This window comes from Oncorhynchus mykiss, chromosome 1 (assembly GCF_013265735.2).
Source record: "Oncorhynchus mykiss isolate Arlee chromosome 1, USDA_OmykA_1.1, whole genome shotgun sequence".
Lineage (NCBI taxonomy): Eukaryota > Metazoa > Chordata > Actinopteri > Salmoniformes > Salmonidae > Oncorhynchus > Oncorhynchus mykiss.
This window is the reverse complement of record NC_048565.1, coordinates 24257107-24277595: the sequence shown is the minus strand read 5'-3', so window position 1 is coordinate 24277595 and position 20489 is coordinate 24257107. Positions and strand designations below refer to the sequence as shown.

Here is a 20489-nt window from a genome sequence, read left to right as displayed (position 1 = left end):
CCCATGTGAGGTTTCTGTTTGTTGACTATTCTTCTGCCTTCAACATAATCCAGCCTTACATTAAAGCACAGAGACTCATAATGAACTTCTCCTTGGATGGGGGGCTGGTTTTGTGGCTGTTGGACTTCCTGAGCCACAGGTTACAGCGGGTCAAGGTGGGTCCCCACGTGCCGGACATATGCACCACCAACACAGGCTCCCCACAGGGATGTGTTTTGTCCCCTCTCCTGTACAGCCTTGATGTACAGTTCAAGGCTTTCCCCTGTCTTCTTTTTCTGATTCACTGCAATGTGATTATTTTGCTGTACCAAATTCATATGGTATTACTTATTTTAAACTGAGAGATTTCTTTCCCTTTTTTTGTTCTTTCTATTTGTATTTGTGTTATATGATGAGGAACACCGTGGCCCGGTCCTAAATTACTTTGTAGAGTGGTGTGATGAATCACACTTGATCCTCAATAGCAACAAGACCAAAGAGATGTGCATAGGTGCGAACAACACGTACCTCTGCAATATCCACCTATCATCTACGTCAGAACATAGAGATTGTAAAGGAATACAAATATCTGTGTGTGGACAATAAGCTTCAGTGGAGAATAGACCTGATCTACAAAAAGAGTCAACAGAGACTGCATTTTCTCAAAAAGCTGGGATCTTTTAATGTTGACTGTACTATACTGATTCTGTTTACAAATCTTTCATTAAGAGTATTTTAACTTTATGTATTGTTTGTTGGTTTGGCAAAACCACTGTCAGCCAGAAAAATATGCTGAGAAGGATTATCACCACAGCAAGCAAGGTACTTGGAGTCAAACAGACAGGCCTGGATGAGATCTTTAAGGTCAGGGCCCTCAGCAAGGCTCACAAAATTATTTTGGACCCAAGCCAACCCCTGTACCTGGACTTTGAACTAATTTGTGCCAGGTGTGATATCCCTCCTTAACAGCTCGGTCTAATGTTCCTATCAACCCAGTAAGGCCAGCAGGCTAGGCTCTTTTTATTGGTATGTAACTGTAATGAGTGTTGTATTGTCAATTTGTTTTCTACTGTATTTAAACACCACTTTAAACCTGTACATGATACTGCAACAACATTTCTCCATGGGGACAATACAGTCAGTAAGTAGTCACGCCAGTATGAATTGGTTAAAGCTCAATTATTGCTGGTGAAAAGAGCCAATCATGAGCCGTCTTATTAGGGCTGGATGGTATACTGTATTTTATGATATACCGGTATTGATGCAGGGACTGGTTTGGGTTTTTACTTTACCTTCTATACCAGTTTTTGAATGTTTTGGTTTGTTGAATGTGATACGCCATGTGTTATGTCAATTTTTAGTTGATTCATCTCTCTCCGCTCTTTCTCTCCGTGCCACTTTCCACACAGACCTAGCCACGCCCCTTTCACTCAAGGAGCGCATTTGATGTTCCTCAACCACGAGACATTTGCGTTCAGTCTGCATGGTCTATGCAGCACATGCAATTCAATATCCAAGATGGCATAGCAGTCAGACGTCTTTGTCCTTCGTCTTGTCCCATGTATATATCTTTATATACCTTTTTCTTCGCATATCTTTTTCTAAACCTCAACTTCAAAATACACTCCTTCAACCCGCCTCACCCAATGTGGTGTGGATCTGTTTTTTTCTAAAGTATTTTTATCTACCTCGGAACCGGAATCCCCCAACAGAAGCTAGCCAGCTCACTAGCTACTAGTTAGTAGTCAGCTAACCACTGCTAGCAGTCATCAGCAAGCAGTAAGCTCGGAAAGCTCTCGCCAGTTTGTACAACGCGACTCAAACCAGAGCATACCGGACCTATTTTCTCTCCATATCGCCAGATTCCTACCGCAAGCTCTGAACCTTTTCACCTGGATCATTGCAGCTAGCTAACGTCTGTCCCGAAGCAAGCACCAATTAGCCTGGAGCTAGCCCATGCTAGGCCCATTCTCCCGGCTAACTGAAGAGGCCCATCAGCAACTCCAGGGCTACAATACCCGGACCCCTTCTACTGCCAGTACTGGGCACGGAACCCGGCCAATCCTTCACGACTGGACTACCAACGTAACCTGCTCGAGAGAACACTCAACTGTTCCCTACGCCGCCACGTCCCCTGAATGCCCATCTGCTAGCCGCGGCCCGCTAGCTGCTAGCCGCTGCCCGCTAGCTGTCTAGAGCATATTGGACTGTTAGCTGAACAGATCCATCGGCCAATTTCTTGGGCCACTATACCTATTTTGCCAATTGGACTTGGACCCCTCTGCTACTCTGAACCCTATTAATCCATCACGACTGGTCTATCGAAGTCACCGCATGATGACTCGGCTACGCATGCCTCTCCCTAATATCAATATGCCTTGTCCATTACTGTCTTGGTTAGTTATTATTGTCTTATTTCACTGTAGAGCCCCTAGCCCTGCTCAATATGCCTTAACCAACCATTTAGTTCCACCTCCCACATATGCGGTGACATCACCTGGTTTAAACGTCTCTAGAGACAATATCTCTCTCATCATTACTCAATGCCTAGGTTTACCTCCAATGTACTCACATCCTACCATACCTATGTCTGTAGATTATGCCTTGAATCTATTCTCTCATGCCCAGAAACCTGGTCCTTTTACTCTCTGTTCCGAACGTACTAGATGACCAGTTCTGATAGCCTTTAGCCTTACCCTTATCCTACTCGTCCTCTGTCCCTCTGGTGATATAGAGGTTAATCCAGGGCCTGAAGTGCCTAGCTCCACTCCTACTCCCCAGACGCTCTCATTTGTTGACTTCTGTAACTGTAAAGCCTTGGTTTCATGCATGTTAACATCAGAAGCCTCCTCCCTAAGTTTGTTTTAGTCACTGCTTTAGCAAACTCTGCCAATCCGGATGTCTTAGCCGTGTCTGAATCCTGGCTTAGGAAGACCACCAAAAACCCTGAAATTTCCATCCCGAACTATAACATCTTCCGACAAGATAGAACTGCCAAAGGGGGCAGTGTTGCAATCTACTGCAGAGATAGTCTGCAGAGTTCTGTCTTACTATCCAGGTCTGTGCCCAAACAATTTGAGCTTCTACTTTTAAAAATCCACCTTTCCAGAAACAAGTCTCTCACCGTTGCCGCTTGCTATAGACCACCCTCTGCCCCCAGCTGTGCCCTGGACACCATATGTGAATTGATTGCACCCCCATTTATCTTCAGAGCTTGTGCTGCTAGCTGACCTAAACTGGGACATGCTTAACATCCAGGCCATCCTACAATCTAAGCTTGATGCCCTCAATCTCACACAGATTATCAATTAACTTCCAGGTACAACCCCAAATCTGTAAACACGGGCACCCTCATAGATATCATCCTAACCAACTTGACCTCCAAATACACCTCTGCTTTTTTCAACCAAGATCTCAGCGATGACTGCCTCATTGCCTTCATCCGTAATGGGTCTGCGGTCATACGAGCAGCCCTCATCACTGTCAAACGTTCCATAAAACACTTCAGCGAGCAAGCCTTTCTAATCGACCTGGCACGGTTATCCTGGAAGGATATTGACCTCATCCTGTCAGTAGAGGATGCCTGGTTATTCTTTAAAAGTGCCTTCCTCACCATCTTAAATAAGCATGCCCCATTCAAAAAATCTAGAACCTGGAACAGATATAGCCCTTGGTTCTCTCAAGACCTGACTGCACTTGACCAGCACAAAAACATCCTGTGGCGTTCTACATTAGCATCGAATAGCCCCCGTGATATGCAACTTTTCAGGGAAGTTAGGAACAAATATACACAGGCAGTTAAGAAAGCTAAAGCTAGCTTTTTCAAGCAAAAGTTTGCATCCTGTAGCACAAACTCAAAAAAGGTCTGGGACACTGTAAAGTCCATGGAGAATAAGAGCACCTCCTCCCAGCTGCCCACTGCACTGAGGCTAGGAAACACTGTCACCACTGATAAATCTACTATAATTGAGAATTAAGCATTTCTCTACGGCTGGCCATGCTTTCCACCTGGCTACCCCTACCCGGATCGACAGCCCTGCACCCCCCACAGCAACTCGCTCAAGCCTACCCCATTTCTCCTTCACCCAAATCCATATAGCTGATGTTCTGAAAGAGCTGCAAAATCTGGACCCCAACAAATCAGCCGGGCTAGACAATCTGGACCCTCTCTTTCTAAAATGATCTGCCAAATTGTTGCAACACCTATTATTAGTCTGTTTAATCTCTCTTACGTATCGTCTGAGATTCTCAAAGATTGGAAAGCTGCCACGGTCGTCCCCCTCTTCAAAGGGGGAGACACCCTGGACCAAACTGCTACAGACCTATATCTATCCTACCCTGCCTTTCTAAGGTCTTCGAATGCCAAGTGAACAAACATATTACTGACCATTTTGAATCCCACCGTACCTTCTCCGCTATGCAATCTGGTTTCAGAGCTGGTCATGGGTGCACCTCAGCCACGTTCAAGGTCCTAAACGATATCATAACCGCCAACGATAAGAGACATTACTGTGCAGCCGTGTTCATCAACCTGGCCAAGGCTTTCGACTTTGTCAATCACCACATTCTTATCGGCATACTCAATAGCCTTGGTTTCTCAAATGATTGCCTCGCCTGGTCACCAACTACTTCTCTGATAGAGTTCAGTGTGTCAAATAGGAGGGCCTGTTGTCCGAACCTCAGGCAGTCTCTATGGGGGTGCCACAGGGTTAAATTCTCAGGCCGACTCTCTTCTCTGTATACATCAATGATGTTGCTTTTGCTGCTGGTGATTCTCTGATTCACCTCTATGCAGACGACACCATTCTCTGGCCCTTCATTGGACATTGTGTTAACTTACCTCCAGACAAGCTTCAATGCCATACAACTCCTTCCGTGGCCTCCAACTGCTCTAAAATGCAAGTAGAACTAAATGCATGCTCTTTAACCGATCGCTGCCCGAACCTGCCCTCCTGTCCAGCATCACTATTCTGGATGGTTCTGACTTAGAATATGTGGACAACTACAAATACCTAGGTGTCTGGCTAGACTGTAAACTCTCCTTCCAGACTCACATTAAGCATCTCCAATCCAAAATTAAATCTAGAATCGGCTTCCTATTTCGCAACAAAGCATCCTTCACTCATGCTGCCAAACATACCCTCGTAAAACTGACCATCCTACCGATCCTCGACTTCGGCGATGTCATTTACAAAATAGCCTCCAACACTCTACTCAACAAATTGGATTCAGTCTATCACAGTGCCATCCGTTTTGTCACCAAAGCCCCATGTACTACCCACCACTACGACCTGTACGCTCTCTTTGGCTGGCCCTCGCTTTATACTCGCCTCCAAACCCACTGGCTCCAGGTCATCTACAGTTCTCTGCTAGGTAAAACCCTGCCTTATCTCAGCTCACTGGTCACCATAGCAGCACCCACCCATAGCACGCGCTCCAGCAGGTATCTCTCACTGGTCACCCCCAGAGCCAATTCTTCCTTTGGCTGCCTTTCCTTACAGTTCTCTGCTGCCAATGACTGGAATGAACTGCAAAAATCACTGAATCTGGAGACTCATATCTCCCTCATTAGCTTTAAGCACCAGCTGTCAGAGCAGCTCACAGATCACTGGACCTGTACATAGTCCATCTGTAAATAGCCCTTCCAATTACCTCATCCCCATACTGTATTTATTTATCTTGCTCCTTTGCACCCCAGTATCTCTACTTGCACATTCATCTTCTGCACATCTACCATTCCAGTGTTTAATTGCTATATTATAATACTTTGCCACCCGTATCCTACCTCATTTGCACACACTGTATATAGACTTTTTCTACTGTATTATTGACTGTATGTTTGTTTATTCCATGTGTAACTGTGTTGAACTGCTTTGCTTTATCTTGGCCAGGTCGCAGTTGCAAATGAGAACTGGTTCTCAACTAGCCTACCTGGTTAAATAAAGGTGAAATAAAATTTAAAATTTAAATTTAAAAAACAATGTTGATGACAACAATGCTGTTTTCACTTTGCTTCTTAATATAAATCCACTAGCGTTCTATAATGACACTATTGGTTAATTACTATTAGTCTTTTCTTTGCAAGTTGCCCTAAATCTTGTGATAAAATAAAAATAAAAAATTTAAAAATCTAATCTGTCAGCTGTCAGGCTCTCGCAAAGTAGGCTATAGGCTGCTGCGGCCATTCCCACTGGCAGCAGGCTATGTTGTTCAAAGTGGCTAGAGATGACACAGTAATGAGAGAAAAATCATAAAGGTCTACTGGAAAAATAATAAGCTCCTGAAAATATTAGTATTATCATCCTACAGGATTGAATCATGAAAAGAGCTTGTCTACGTTTCATTCTTTACACCTATTTAATTAGAGAGGAAATGCAAAACAAGCACCTGTCGTCATTCCTTGATCGCACATGCTGACCATCATGACGCTTGCTGCCTACAGTTTCTGATTAAAGAGATGAAGTCCAGACAGGCTACGCATATTTTAGGAAACCTTCTGAATGGACAAAGAGAATTAGCAAACTCATACACCCACCCACCCACCGAAAAGGACCCATCAGTCAAAGCCGCCTGCTGTAAATCTCACTCAGACACACAAGCAAATCATATTTCTCCTTTCCCCAAAAACGTATTAAAAACCTTGCCTTAGCTTCAAATCCTTTCTGTACGATATCAAAAATAAGTCTACATTATAGGATAATGCTAAATCAATGTAGTCTATCATATCAATTCACAAGAAAAGGTTTAAGGGGAAGATATAGAGACTGCTGAGATATAGGCCTAGGCTAAATGAAGACGCTGGGAGACTAATTCAGCTTTCAGCAGGACAATAACCTAAAACACAAGGCCAGATCTACACTGTAGTTGCCTACTAAGAAGACAGTGAATGTTCCTGAGTGGCCGAGTTACAGGGTTGACTTCAATTTGCTTGAATTTTCAATTTGCCTGAAAATCTATGGCAAGACTTGAAAATGGTTGTCTCAGAGTAGAGGAAGGGGAGGAGACAGGTTGAATAAGGATTTTTAAGCTTTGAGACAATTGAGACATGGATTGTGTGTGTGTGCCGTTCAGAGGGTGAATGAGCAAGACTAAATATTTAAGTGCCTTTGAACGGGGTATGGTAGTAGGTGCCAGGTGCACTGGTTTGTGTCAAGAACTGCAACGCTGCTGGGTTTTTCACGCTCAACAGTTTCCAATGTGTATCAAGAATGGTCCACCACCCAAAGGACATCCAGCTTGTGGGAAGCATTGGAGTAAACATGGGCTGGCATCCCTGTGAAACGCTTTGGACACCTTGTGGAGTCCATGCCCCGATCACTGGAGTCTGTTCCGAGGGTGAAAGTGTTACTAATGTTTGGTATAGTCAGTTTATATATCTATCATTAGGCTGTATGTCATTTTTGATGTACAGTGCCTTCGGGAAAGTATTCAGATCCATTGAATTTTTAACATTTTTATTTTAGGTTACAGCCTTATTCTAAAATGGATTCAATTGTTTTTCCCCTCATCAATCTACAGACAATACCCCAAAAACAGTTTTATGAGAAATTGTATTAGCTAATTTATATATAAAAATATATATATTACATTTACTGTGCATAAGTATTCAGACCCAGTACTTCAGTACTCAGTACTTTGTTGAATCACCTTTGGCAGGCGTTACGGCCTTGAGTCTTCTTGGGTATGACACTACAAGCTTGGCACAGCTGTATTTGGGGAGTTTCTCCCATTCTTCTCTGCAGATTATCTCAAGCTCTGTCAGGTTGGATGGGAAGCGTCGCTGCACAGCTATTTTCAGGTCTTTCCAGAGATGGTCGACTGGGTCCAAGTCCAGGCTCTGGCTGTGCCACTCAAGGACATTCAGAGACTTCTCCCGAATCCACTCCTGAATTGTCTTAGCTGTGTGCTTAGGGTCGTTGGCCTGTTGGAAGGTGAACCTTCTCCCCAGTCTGTGGTCCTGATTTTTTTTAGAATAAGGCAGTAACGTAAGAAAATGTCAAGCGGTCTGAATACTTTCCGAAGGTACTGTAGGCCTATTGTAAATGTCTATTATTGTGGCGTCACCTTCTTCATTGCAAAAATAAACACAAATACACAAATTACTTTAAGCTGCATATTCATTTGATAGAGGTAATGAACTGCTCATTGATAAGCACAGCAATTGATAAAACAGGACCATGTTTTAAAAAACAAGTGTTTCTGAGCGTATGTCAGTATTACACAATTACAGAAATCAGGAATAGAGACAGGTCCTATAGACCTCTACTGTATATGAGAAACTGTGTCCAACAGACCACCACCTGTTGTTATGATGGTGACATACTGAACAAAAAAATATGTTATTAAATATTTTTACAATTCTCAATGACATGTATAGCTAAAATAAAGATTGAAGGAAATACAGGCAGGCACCACATTTCTACAAGACAAAACAGCTGGCTCAATCAAGCATTATGGTCTTGTAATTATAAAAGCAAAGCTTGCTTTCATATAATAAAAAAAAGCTTGAATTGGTAGAGGAATGGGATTAGTGTGGTGTGTGAAGAATGATTTAACTTGTATGCGGTACGAAGCCCATTATTGTGGGAGCACCTCTAAGAGTATGAACTAGGCTGTTTGAGAAGGTTTGAATCCTAAGCAACCTCCATACGCATTGAAATACAATATAACAACATAACAACATAGCTACTGTAGTAGGTCAAAGCTGTGTGCTGGAAAACCTTGGTAGAGCATGGATTGAGTAGGCATTGTGGTGCTCTTGAATTTCCTTTCTTTTTCAGCTTCACTTAAAACATTGTTTTTTGTTTTTTAATTAGCTATAACCTTGGTTGTCCAGCTTTACAGTGTTTTGTAAACATTCCACTTGAGCTCAGAAAGAGTGTGCAGAAAGAAAGAGAGCACAGAGAGAGCACAGAGAGAGCACAGAGACTTGGCCGTCAGATGCCCACTCCTTTCACCTGCACACATCAGACTGTGGGCAGGTCAATGATTCACAGAATTGATTCCTGCAGATAAACAAAGCTCTATGTCTGTCTGTCTGCACATGCTCCTCATAGGACTCAGCACTCAGACACATGTGAGAAGGCCTGCTCTCTCTCCATCCCTTCTGCTTCTTTGGCACATTAACCATTCAGTTACAGCACACTCACAAACACACACTTGAGCGCACACACAGACACAGACACACTTGCATGGCAGCAGCACACACACACACACACACACACACACACACACACACACACGGATACACACACCCACACAAACAAATTATAATATCCCATTACAGATATCGATCCATACCATTTTTGCATGAACGCACTCAACATCCATAGCCTTTATTCCTACCAACACTGTCTGTATCTGCCACCCTTCTCCATTTAGTCCTTCCCCACCTACCTCCGTCTATTCTAGCCCTTCCTCTCTCCTGTCCATTATCCTCTCACAGTTACGTGTATCCACACCTATAGTGACGCCTGTTCTGTTGTTCTTTCTGCCTCCCTTCCTGTTTCCTTCGATAGTCCTCTGGGATTCTTGGACAGTTCACACTGGTCACAGAAGTCAGTTCAACATCTAGTTTTGATTTACATGTAGTTGAGTTGGTAACTAAGGTGAATTCAACATGACATCAACAAAAATGTCACCATGTCATTGGATTTAGGTTCAAAGTTGGGTGAAAAAAAGACTAAATGCCCTTATGGTGATTACTTTTTCAAATCCAATCAGTTTTTCACATTGATTCAATGTCATCACATTTTTTGTTTGTATTGACGTGGAAACAACATTGATTCAACCAGTTTTTGCCCAGTGGGTTGTAACTTGTGAGCCACAGAGGTGTACCTCTACTGTTTATGCTGGAATGTTTATGATGCCATTAAGGGATTTGAGATTGTTTTATGTCATGTATTACCAAAAAAAGCCTTTTTTGTTGTTGTAGTTTTTTCAAGTTTATGTTGTTCAACTGGCTGTGTTTGTTAGACAGAAGTCGATGAGGCCACCTGGCTCCTGCTTCCAGTCCCTTATGTTTATAGGAAGGAACACTTCCCTAACCTGTCTGTCAGGTCACTATGTACTGTGCAAGAATGCACACACACGCACTCCCTCTGCGTGAGTTCAATGTCAGCCTGTGTCTGTGTGAGAAACTGGAAATGAGAATGAAATGCAGCCAGGAAATTTTGGCAACAGTTCTGAAGCTAAATGTCTCTATTGCATATATGGTGACTACGGCCACTATGACTACTAAAATGACTTTAAAGATTATAAAGGGTGATTCTGCTAGTATTATATGGGCGATTCCACCCCAGCGTGGACAACATTTTAGAGAAATAAGTTTTTTGTGCGTATTGAACATTTCTGGGATCTTTTATTTCAGCTCATGAAACATTTTACATGTTGCGTTTATATTTTTTGTTCAGTATAAAAGGGTTCTTTGGCTGTCCCCTTAGGAAACCCCTTTCATGAACCCCTTTTTGGTTCTCATTTGGGTGCTCTTTTGGGTGTCAGTTGGCTTTTCATAGCTGGGCATTCAGAGGTCGAGACAGTAGGTGCGGTAGAGCGAGGGAGAGGGAGGGAGGGAGAGTCAAAAACAGCAATTATTACACCAGATAAAACAGACTGACCCTAGCCCCCCGAAAACATAGACCATTGCAGCATATATACTGGAGGCTAAGAAAGGCGGGGTCGGGGGACACTGTGGCCCCGTATGACACCACTTTGCCAAAGCACAGCCCCCACACCTGGGGCGGCAGGGTATCCTAGTGGTTAGAGAGTTGGACTAGGAACCGGAAGGTTGCAAGTTCAAACCCCCGAGCTGACAAGGTACTAACTAATCTGTCGTTCTGCCCCACTGTTCCTAGGCCGGCATTGAAAATAAGAATTTGTTCTTAACTGACTTTCCTGGTTAAATAAAGGTAAAAATGTAAAAATTAAAAAAACACCTAGAGGGATATCAACAGACCAACTTACTACCCTGAGACAAAGCTGAGTATAGCCCACAAAGATCTCCTCCACCACACAAGCACAAGAACAGACAGGAAGATCACGTCAGTGACTCAACACACTCAAGTTGAGTATAGAGCAAAAACGCCTGGCATGATATGACGCATCCCTCCTAGGGACGGCATTGAAGAACACTAGTAAAGACAGTGACTCAGCCCCCGTAGGGCATAAAATTGAGCTCAATGGGAAAGCCCTACCTTCAGCTGTTTTCTTAGAAATTCTAGGGAGAATTAGGAGGCCTGTGTCTTGTGACCATAGCCTATGTGTAGGTATGGAGCAAGTCCATGTAATTCTTTGTAGGTTAGCGTCAACCTTGAATTCAGCCCTAGCCTTAACAGAAAGCCAGTGTCAAGAGGCTAGTACTAGTGTAATATGATTATTTGGTTCTAGTCAAGATTCTAGCAGCCGTATTTAGCACTAACTGAAGTTTATTTAGTACCACGACTATTGATGGTCCTAAGATAGCCGGAGAGTAGAGCATTGCAGTAGTCTACTCTAGAAGTGACAAAAGCACGGATTAGATTTTCTGCATTATTTTTGGACAAAAGTTTCTGATTTTTTAAATGTTACGAAGATGGAAAAAAGCTGCCCATGAAATATTATTGCTATGTTCATCAAAAGAGAGATACGGGTCCAGAGTAACACCAAGGTCCTTCACAGTTTTATTTGAGACGACTGTACAACCATCAAGATTAATTGTCAGATTCAACAGAAGATCTCTTTGTTTCTTGGGACCTAGAACAAGCATCTCTGTTTTGTCTGAAAAAAAAGTAAATTTGCCCCCATTCGCTTCCTTATGTCGGAAACACAGTCTTCCAGGGTAGGCAATTTTGGGGCTTCACCATGTTTCATCGAAATGTACAGCTGTGTTTCGTCTGCATAGCAGTGAATGTTGACATTGTGTTTCAGAATGCCATCAGCAAGAGTTAGTATATATGGTGAAAACAATAGTGGTGGTCCTAAAACGGAACCTTGAGGAACACCGAAACTTACAATTGATTTGACAGAGGACAAACCATCCTCAGAGATGAACTGTTATCTTTCCGAGCGATAAGATCTAAACCAGGCAAGAACTTGTCCGTAGACCAATTAGGGTTTCCAATCTCTCCAAAAGAATATGGCGATCGATGGTGTCAAATGCGTTCTAGAAGCACAAGGACAGATGCTTTGGTCCGACGCCATTAAACGGTAATTTACCACCTTCACGAGTGCAGTCTCAGTATTCAGTCCGATAGTCCATTATTATGAGGAAAAACATTAAGATTCACAATATTTATTCCACGGGACAAAGGTATGATCCAGGGTATGACTGTGACAATGTGTAGGTCCAGAGACAAAACCCACTGAGTCGATGATGGCAGGGTGGCAGGTAAGGTGGTGGTGATATGTTCCTTGACTAGTCTCTCAAAGCCCTTCATGATGACAGAAGTGAGTGTCATTTAGTTCAGTTATCTTTTCCTTCTTTGGTACAGGAACAATGGTGGCTATCTTGAAGCATGTGTGGACAGCAGACTGGGATAGGGAGCAATTGAGCATGTCCGTAAACACACCAGCCAGCTGGTCTGCGCATGCTATGAGGACGCGGCTAGGGATGCCGTCTGGGTCAGCAGCCTTGCGAGGGTTAACACGTTTAAATGTCTTAATCATGTCAGCCATGGAGAAGTAGAGGGGGGCCCGCAGTCCTTGGGAGCGGGCCACGTCGGTGAAACTGTATTATCCTCAAAGCGGGCAAAGAAGGTGTTTGGTTTGATGGAAACAAGACGTCGGTGTCCGTGACGTGGCTAGTTTTCTTTTCGTAATCCGTGATTGTCTGTAGACCCTGCCGCATACGTCTCGTGTTTGAGCCATTGAATTGCGACTCCACTTTGTCCCTATACCGACATTTCGCTTTTTTGATTGCCTTGCGGAGGGAATAACTACATTGTTCGGGCAATATACGGGCAATTTTGCCCAATCTAGATCGAAGGCACAGAAACGATCTCAATGGGGATAGAGTTAAGTCTAATTCATGTTTTCTTTTTTTGCCATGGAAAATCTGGTACTGTAGTATCGCGATACTGGTATTGTGACAAATCTAGCTTGAATAGTGTGTTGTTACCAACAATATGTCTAAAATAAGATACATCTAAAAAGGTAGTTTTAAGATATCAATGTAAATATTTTTAATGTTGACAAAAATCATGTGAAAATGTGTATTTCAGAATCTAGACATTCCCCATATTTGAGAGAACACTATAAGGAGTATCCTAACACCAAGATGTTGTCTGTATCATGTACGTTTCACAGATCATAGGGTCTTACAGGAGTATACAGTATACAGTAGGTTAAAAAATGGTTTGTGATACAGATGTTAATAGCATTTCAAACATCCTTCTTCATGTGTAGCTCAGTTGGTAGAGCATGGCCCTTGCAACACCAGGGTTGTGGGTTTGATTCCCATGGGGGACCAGTATGAAAATGTATGGACTCAATACTGTAAGTCACTCCGGATAAGAACATATGATGTAAATTCAGTTTCTATTTCAGAATTGCCAGAACAATCTGAGATACCCAAAATATTTTTAGCTGGCTTGGAATCACCCGTATTTGGGTTCTATAGGCATAAGGCCGATACAATGAATTGCTTCATTAAAGTTGTGTAATGTGTGTTGTGTAATGTGTGTTGTCACCATAGCAGCCCTGTAATGGTAAATCTGTCAGTGGAGCCTTTATTTTTGTTCTGTCTGTACCACATGGGGGCTCCTGAGTGGCGCAGTGGTCTTAAGGCACTGCATCTCAGTGCAAGAGGCGTCACTACAGACCCTGGTTCAATTCCAGGCTGTATCACAACCGGCTGTGATTGGGAGTCCCATAGGGTGGTGCACAATTGGCCCAGCAACGTCTCGGGTAGGCCGTCATTGAAAATAAGGATTTGTTCTTAACTGACTTGCCTGGTAAAATAAAAAATCTGAGCAATCAAACTCTAATAAGGAACATAGCTGCCTGCAAAAGACTGCAGGGCTGAAGAAATTGCAGTGCATTTCAATGTTGTTAGTATCGAAGTGTTTTTTTATAGTATTTCAAACACCACATCTCCCATAACAATCTGGATAATAAAAACCCTCCTCCATCTTGTTTGATATGAAGTATTGACTGTGTTTCCCATCGCTTAATTTGTCCAGGTAATGCATCAGTAGAGAGAGCCTCCAGCCCAACCCTCCCTCTCTTCATACCGAGACCCCTCATCCAGACTGAGACTGTCTCCAGCACCAACACACCACTCCCCTCACCCCGCCCTTGCCCCGCCCCACCCAGACATGGCTGCTTCTAAGGGTGGCTACGAGGGCAAGATCGCCGGCCTCTACGACCTGGATCGCACGCTGGGGAAAGGCCACTTCGCCGTGGTCAAGCTGGCCCGCCATGTCTTCACAGGCCAGCTGGTGGCGGTCAAGGTGATTGACAAGACCAAGTTGGACACCATGGCAACGGGCCACCTGCTGCAGGAGGTGCGCTGTATGAAGCTGGTGCAGCACCCCAACGTGGTGCGGCTCTATGAGGTCATCGACACCGCCACCAAGCTCTACCTCATCCTGGAGCTGGGCGATGGAGGGGACATGTATGACTATATCCTGCGCCACGAGGGTGGAGTGGCCGAGGACACGGCTAAAGTTCACTTCGCCCAGATCGTCCAGTCCATCTCCTACTGCCACCGGCTCCATGTGGTGCACCGAGACCTCAAGCCAGAGAATGTGGTGTTCTTCAGGCAGCAGGGTACAGTCAAGCTGACCGACTTCGGCTTCAGCAACCTCTTCAAGCCCGGGACCATGCTGATGACCAGCTGTGGTTCGCTGGCTTACTCCGCCCCAGAGATCCTGCTGGGGGATGAGTATGACGCTCCGGCTGTAGGTAAGACACATGTGGGACCTGGACAGTGGGTGTCTGGATGAGCAGGGGGTCTGTCTGTCCATCTGGATGTCTGGCTGGTTAACTTTCTGTCTGTCTGTCTGGCTTTCTGGATGGATGGATGACTTGCTGGCTGGCTGGATGGCTTTTTCTATCATAAGGCTCAAGAGATGAGAGAAAGATATACAGTGTCTTCAGAAAATATTCAGACCCTTTTTTTTTAAATGTTTGTACATTTATTAAAAATTGAATTACAGAAGTACCTTATTTACATAAGTATTCAGACCCTTTGCTATGAGACTCAAAATTGTGCTCAGGTGCATCCTGTTTCCATTGATCATCCTTGAGATGTTTCTTCAGCTTGATTGGAATCCAATTAAATTGATTGGACCTGATTTGGAAAGGCACACACATGTCTGTATAAGGTCCCACAGTTGGCAGTGCATGTCAGAGCAAAAACCAAGCCAAGAGATCAAAGGAATTGTCAGTAGAGCTCCGAGACATGATTGTGTCGAGGCACAGATCTGGGGAAGGGTACCAAAACATTTCTGCAGCATTGAAGGTCCCCAAGAGCACAGTGGCCTCCATCATTCTGAAATGGAAGAAGATTGAAACCACCAAGATTCTTCCTAGAGCGGCCCACCAGGCCAAACTGCGCAATCGGGGGAGAAGGGCCTTGGTCAGGGAGGTGACTAAGAACCCGATGGTCACTCTGACAGAGCTCTAGAGGTCGTCTGTGGAGATGGGATACCTTCCAGAAGGACAATCATCTCTGCAGCACTCCACCAATCTGGTCTTATGGTAGAGTGGCCAGACGGAAGCCACTCCGCAGTAAAAGGCACATGACAGCCGGCTTGGAGTTTGCCAAAAGGCACCTAAAGACTCTCAGACCATGAGAAACAAGATTCTCTGGTCTGACGAAACCAAGATGGAATTTTTTGGCCTGAATGCCAAGCATCACATCTGGAGAATTTTATTTTATTTTTTTTATTTCACTTTTATTTTAAGTTCTCATTTGCAACTGCGACCTGGCCAAGATAAGGCATAGCAGTGTGAACAGACAACACAGAGTTACACATGGAGTAAACAATTAACAAGTCAATAACACAGTAGAAAAAAGGGGAGTCTATATATACATTGTGTGCAAAAGGCATGAGAAGGTAGGCAAATAATTACAATTATGCAGATTAACACTGGAGTGATAAATGATCAGATGGTTATGTACAGGTAGAGATATTGGTGTGCAAAAGAGCAGAAAAATAAAAATAAATAAATAAAAACAGTATGGGGATGAGGTAGGTGAAAATGGGTGGGCTATTTACCAATAGACTATGTACAGCTGCAGCGATCGGTTAGCTGCTCGGATAGCAGATGTTTGAAGTTGGTGAGGGAGATAAAAGTCTCCAACTTCAGCGATTTTTGCAATTCGTTCCAGTCACAAGCAGCAGAGAACTGGAACGAAAGGCGGCCAAATGAGGTGTTGGCTTTAGGGATGATCAGTGAGATACACCTGCTGGAGCGCGTGCTACGGATGGGTGTTGCCATCGTAACCAGTGAACTGAGATAAGGCGGAGCTTTACCTAGCATGGACTTGTAGATGACCTGGAGCCAGTGGGTCTGGCGACGAATATGTAGCGAGGGCCAGCCGACTAGAGCATACAAGTCGCAGTGGTGGGTGGTATAAGGTGCTTTAGTGACAAAACGGATGGCACTGTGATAAACTGCATCCAGTTTGCTGAGTAGAGTGTTGGAAGCAATTTTGTAGATGACGTCGCCGAAGTCGAGGATCGGTAGGATAGTCAGTTTTACTAGGGTAAGTTTGGCGGCGTGAGTGAAGGAGGCTTTGTTGCGGAATAGAAAGCCGACTCTTGATTTGATTTTCGATTGGAGATGTTTGATATGGGTCTGGAAGGAGAGTTTAGAGCCAGAAAACCTGGCACCATCCCTATGGTGAAGCATGGTGGTGGCAGCATCATGCTGTGGGGATGTTTTTCAGCGGCAGGGACTGGGAGACTAGTTAGGATCGAGGGAAAGATGAACGGAGCAAAGTATAGAGAGATCCTTGATGAAAACCTGCTCCAGAGCGCTCAGGACCTCAGACTGGGGCGAAGGTTCACCTTCCAACAGGACAACAACCCAACGCACACAGCCAAGACAATGCAGGAGTGGCTTCGAGACAAGTCTCTGAATGTCCTTGAGTGGCCCAGCCAGAGCCCCGACTTGAACCTGATCAAACAACTCTGGGGAGACCTGAAAATAGCTGTGCAGCGATGCTCCCCATCCAACCTGACAGAGCTTGAGAGGATCTGCAGAGAAGAATGGGAGAAACTCCCCATATGCAGCTGTGCCAAGCTTGTGATGTCATACCCAAGAAGACTCTATGCTGTAATCACAGCCAAAGGTGCTTCAAATGTAGTAGTATTAAAAACTAACAAAAATAAGTAAGCTGTAACGTAACAAAATGTGGAAAAAGTCAAGGGGTACTGTATGTGAAAAGGGGCGCTGTATGTGAAAAGACAGTTCTATATAATTCTCCATAGAAAACAATGTCAGCGTGTGATCCATTTTTACAGACAAAATAAACGATTAACAGATGTATTTTTTTATTCTGTCCAGACCACATTCTGGTCCCTCTACGCCAGGGTTTTCCAAACTCGGTCCTGGTGCCCCCCCCTGGGTACACATTTTGGTTTTTGCCCTAGCACTACAAAGCTGATTAAAATAATCAAAGCTGAGTTGGTCTTTGAATCAGCTGTGTAGAGCTAGGGCAGAAAACAAAACATGCACCCAGGGAGCTCCACAGAATGTCCACAAATCCTCTGAGACCATGATAAAGCTGGAGAAATGAACATGGGTTTATCTGTGGTACTGTCTGTCGGTCTGTCCATGATGCAATCATTACTCTAGCTCACCCAACACAAGTATATATTCATTGAATCCCTATTTAGATTTTAAAGCAGCAAAATGTGAAAAGAAATTCAAGGGGATGTAGACTTTCTACACACACACACATACAAACACACAAACGTGAACAGATGGAGTAGTCTCTGGGCTGCAGAGAATCTGGAATGGAAATGTAATTTGCGCATGGATAGGCGGCATAGCAATCCTCGCACGGCTTTAATCTAGGCCAGGGACGTTGAAGCTGTGCCGATGCTGGGCTTAAAGCCCACAGTCAGGGGGATAGTTGTCTCTGTGTCAGAATAGGAGGATTGTGGGTTGCCACTTACAGTTCAGTGTGTCCTCACACTGATGTTGTTTTTAATCTGGTCTGTTTACCGCAGACAGACAGGGTTGTAATATGGGCTTTTTCTTCAATTTAAATCAAATTAAATCAATCGAATTAAATCAAGTGGAGAGTAGTGCAGGGAGAATGAATGAACTACGAAGATATGTACTAGGTCTCCAGACCTGCAGTAATTCCTGACCTTAACATTCCCCAAGTACACACTTCTATCCTGCCCCAGATATATGAACACCTGGCTGCACCGTATTCACCTGACCTCGTTGCTAAGAAAATTGACTGTTATTGTGAAAACGCCATGACGTCCTCACACACACGTGGAGTGTGTTATGGTGCTGTGCCATTATCACCCTAACAGAACACTGAGAGACAGTAAAAGAGGTGAGTGAAGGTAGACTAATTCCTTCTGTTCCTAGCAGTGTGGAATCCAGTAAACCTATTATATCTGCTAGGTAATGGCAACCGGCCAGGGAACAGCTGAGTGTTCAATGACACAGACAGACACATACAGTGCCTTGCGAAAGTATTCGGCCCCCTTGAACTTTGCGACCTTTTGCCACATTTCAGGCTTCAAACATAAAGATATAAAACTGTATTTTTTTGTGAAGAATCAACAACAAGTGGGACACAATCATGAAGTGGAATGACATTTATTGGATATTTCAAACTTTTTTAACAAATCAAAAACTGAAAAATTGAGCTTGCAAAATTATTCAGCCCCCTTAAGTTAATACTTTGTAGCGCCACCTTTTGCTGCGATTACAGCTGTAAGTCACTTGGGGTATGTCTCTATCAGTTTTGCACATCGAGAGACTGACATTTTTCCCATTCCTCCTTGCAAAACAGCTCGAGCTCAGTGAGGTTGGATGGAGAGCATTTGTGAACAGCAGTTTTCAGTTCTTTCCACAGATTCTCGATTGGATTCAGGTCTGGACTTTGACTTGGCCATTCTAACACCTGGATATGTTTATTTTTGAACCATTCCATTGTAGATTTTGCTTTATGTTTTGGATCATTGTCTTGTTGGAAGACAAATCTCCGTCCCAGTCTCAGGTCTTTTGCAGACTCCATCAGGTTTTCTTCCAGAATGGTCCTGTATTTGGCTCCATCCATCTTCCCATCAATTTTAACCATCTTCCCTGTCCCTGCTGAAGAAAAGCAGGCCCAAACCATGATGCTGCCACCACTATGTTTGACAGTGGAGATGGTGTGTTCAGGGTGATGAGCTGTGTTGCTTTTACGCCAAACATAACGTTTTGCATTGTTGCCAAAAAGTTCAATTTTGGTTTCATCTGACCAGAGCACCTTCTTCCACATGTTTGGTGTGTCTCCCAGGTGGCTTGTGGCAAACTTTAAACGACACTTTTTATGGATATCTTTAAGAAATGGCTTTCTTCTTGCCACTCTTCCATAAAGGCCAGATTTGTGCAATATATGACTGATTGTTGTCCTATGGACAGAGTCTCCCACCTCAGCTGTAGATCTCTGCAGTTCATCCTGAGTGATCATGGGCCTCTTGGCTGCATCTCTGATCAGTCTTCTCCTTGTATGAGCTGAAAGTTTAGAGGGACGGCCAGGTCTTGGTAGATTTGCAGTGGTCTGATACTCCTTCCATTTCAATATTATCGCTTGCACAGTGCTCCTTGGGATGTTTAAAGCTTGGGAAATCTTTTTGTATCCAAATCCGGCTTTAAACTTCTTCACAACAGTATCTCGGACCTGCCTGGTGTGTTCCTTGTTCTTCATGATGCTCTCTGCGCTTTTAACGGACCTCTGAGACTATCACAGTGCAGGTGCATTTATACGGAGCCTTGATTACACACAGGTGGATTGTATTTATCATCATTAGTCATTTAGGTCAACATTGGATCATTCAGAGATCCTCACTGAACTTCTGGAGAGAGTTTGCTGCACTGAAAGTAAAGGGGCTGAATAATTTTGCACGCCCAATTTTTCAGTTTTTGATTTGTTAAAAAAGTTTGAAATATCCAATAAATGTCATTCCACTTCATGATTGTGTCCCACTTGTTGTTGATTCTTCACAAAAAAATACAGTTTTATATCTTTATGTTTGAAGCCTGAAATGTGGCAAAAGGTCGCAAAGTTCAAGGGGGCCGAATACTTTCGCAAGGCACTGTATACAGGAGGACAGGATTACAGCTTAGAGGGAATCTAATTGGACTCACACCTCATCTCAGCACGACACACTACTAGTCCACAGTGTGGTTCTATACATTCCTTAGTCATAACTGCTGATGGGATTGGCCATGTGAAATAATGAAGATCAGCACTACACTAAGTAAAGTATATCCCCTATGGGTACATACTCTAGAAAATCTAGTTGAGACGGTTTGATGTCGATATTTCAGCACAGTGTGACCCAAGCAGG

General features: G+C 43.8%; 1 protein-coding gene across 1 annotated transcript in view; it reads left to right on the top strand.

The window, feature by feature from the left end:
- Positions 1-20489, top strand: part of LOC110513500 (SNF-related serine/threonine-protein kinase) — a 54961-nt gene that overhangs the window by 10581 nt on the left and 23891 nt on the right. The window contains exon 2 of the mRNA XM_021593323.2: positions 14136-14859. Within this exon, the coding sequence (XP_021448998.2) occupies positions 14271-14859 (589 nt within the window). The 5' untranslated portion in view covers positions 14136-14270. The remainder of the gene's footprint in view (positions 1-14135; positions 14860-20489) is intronic.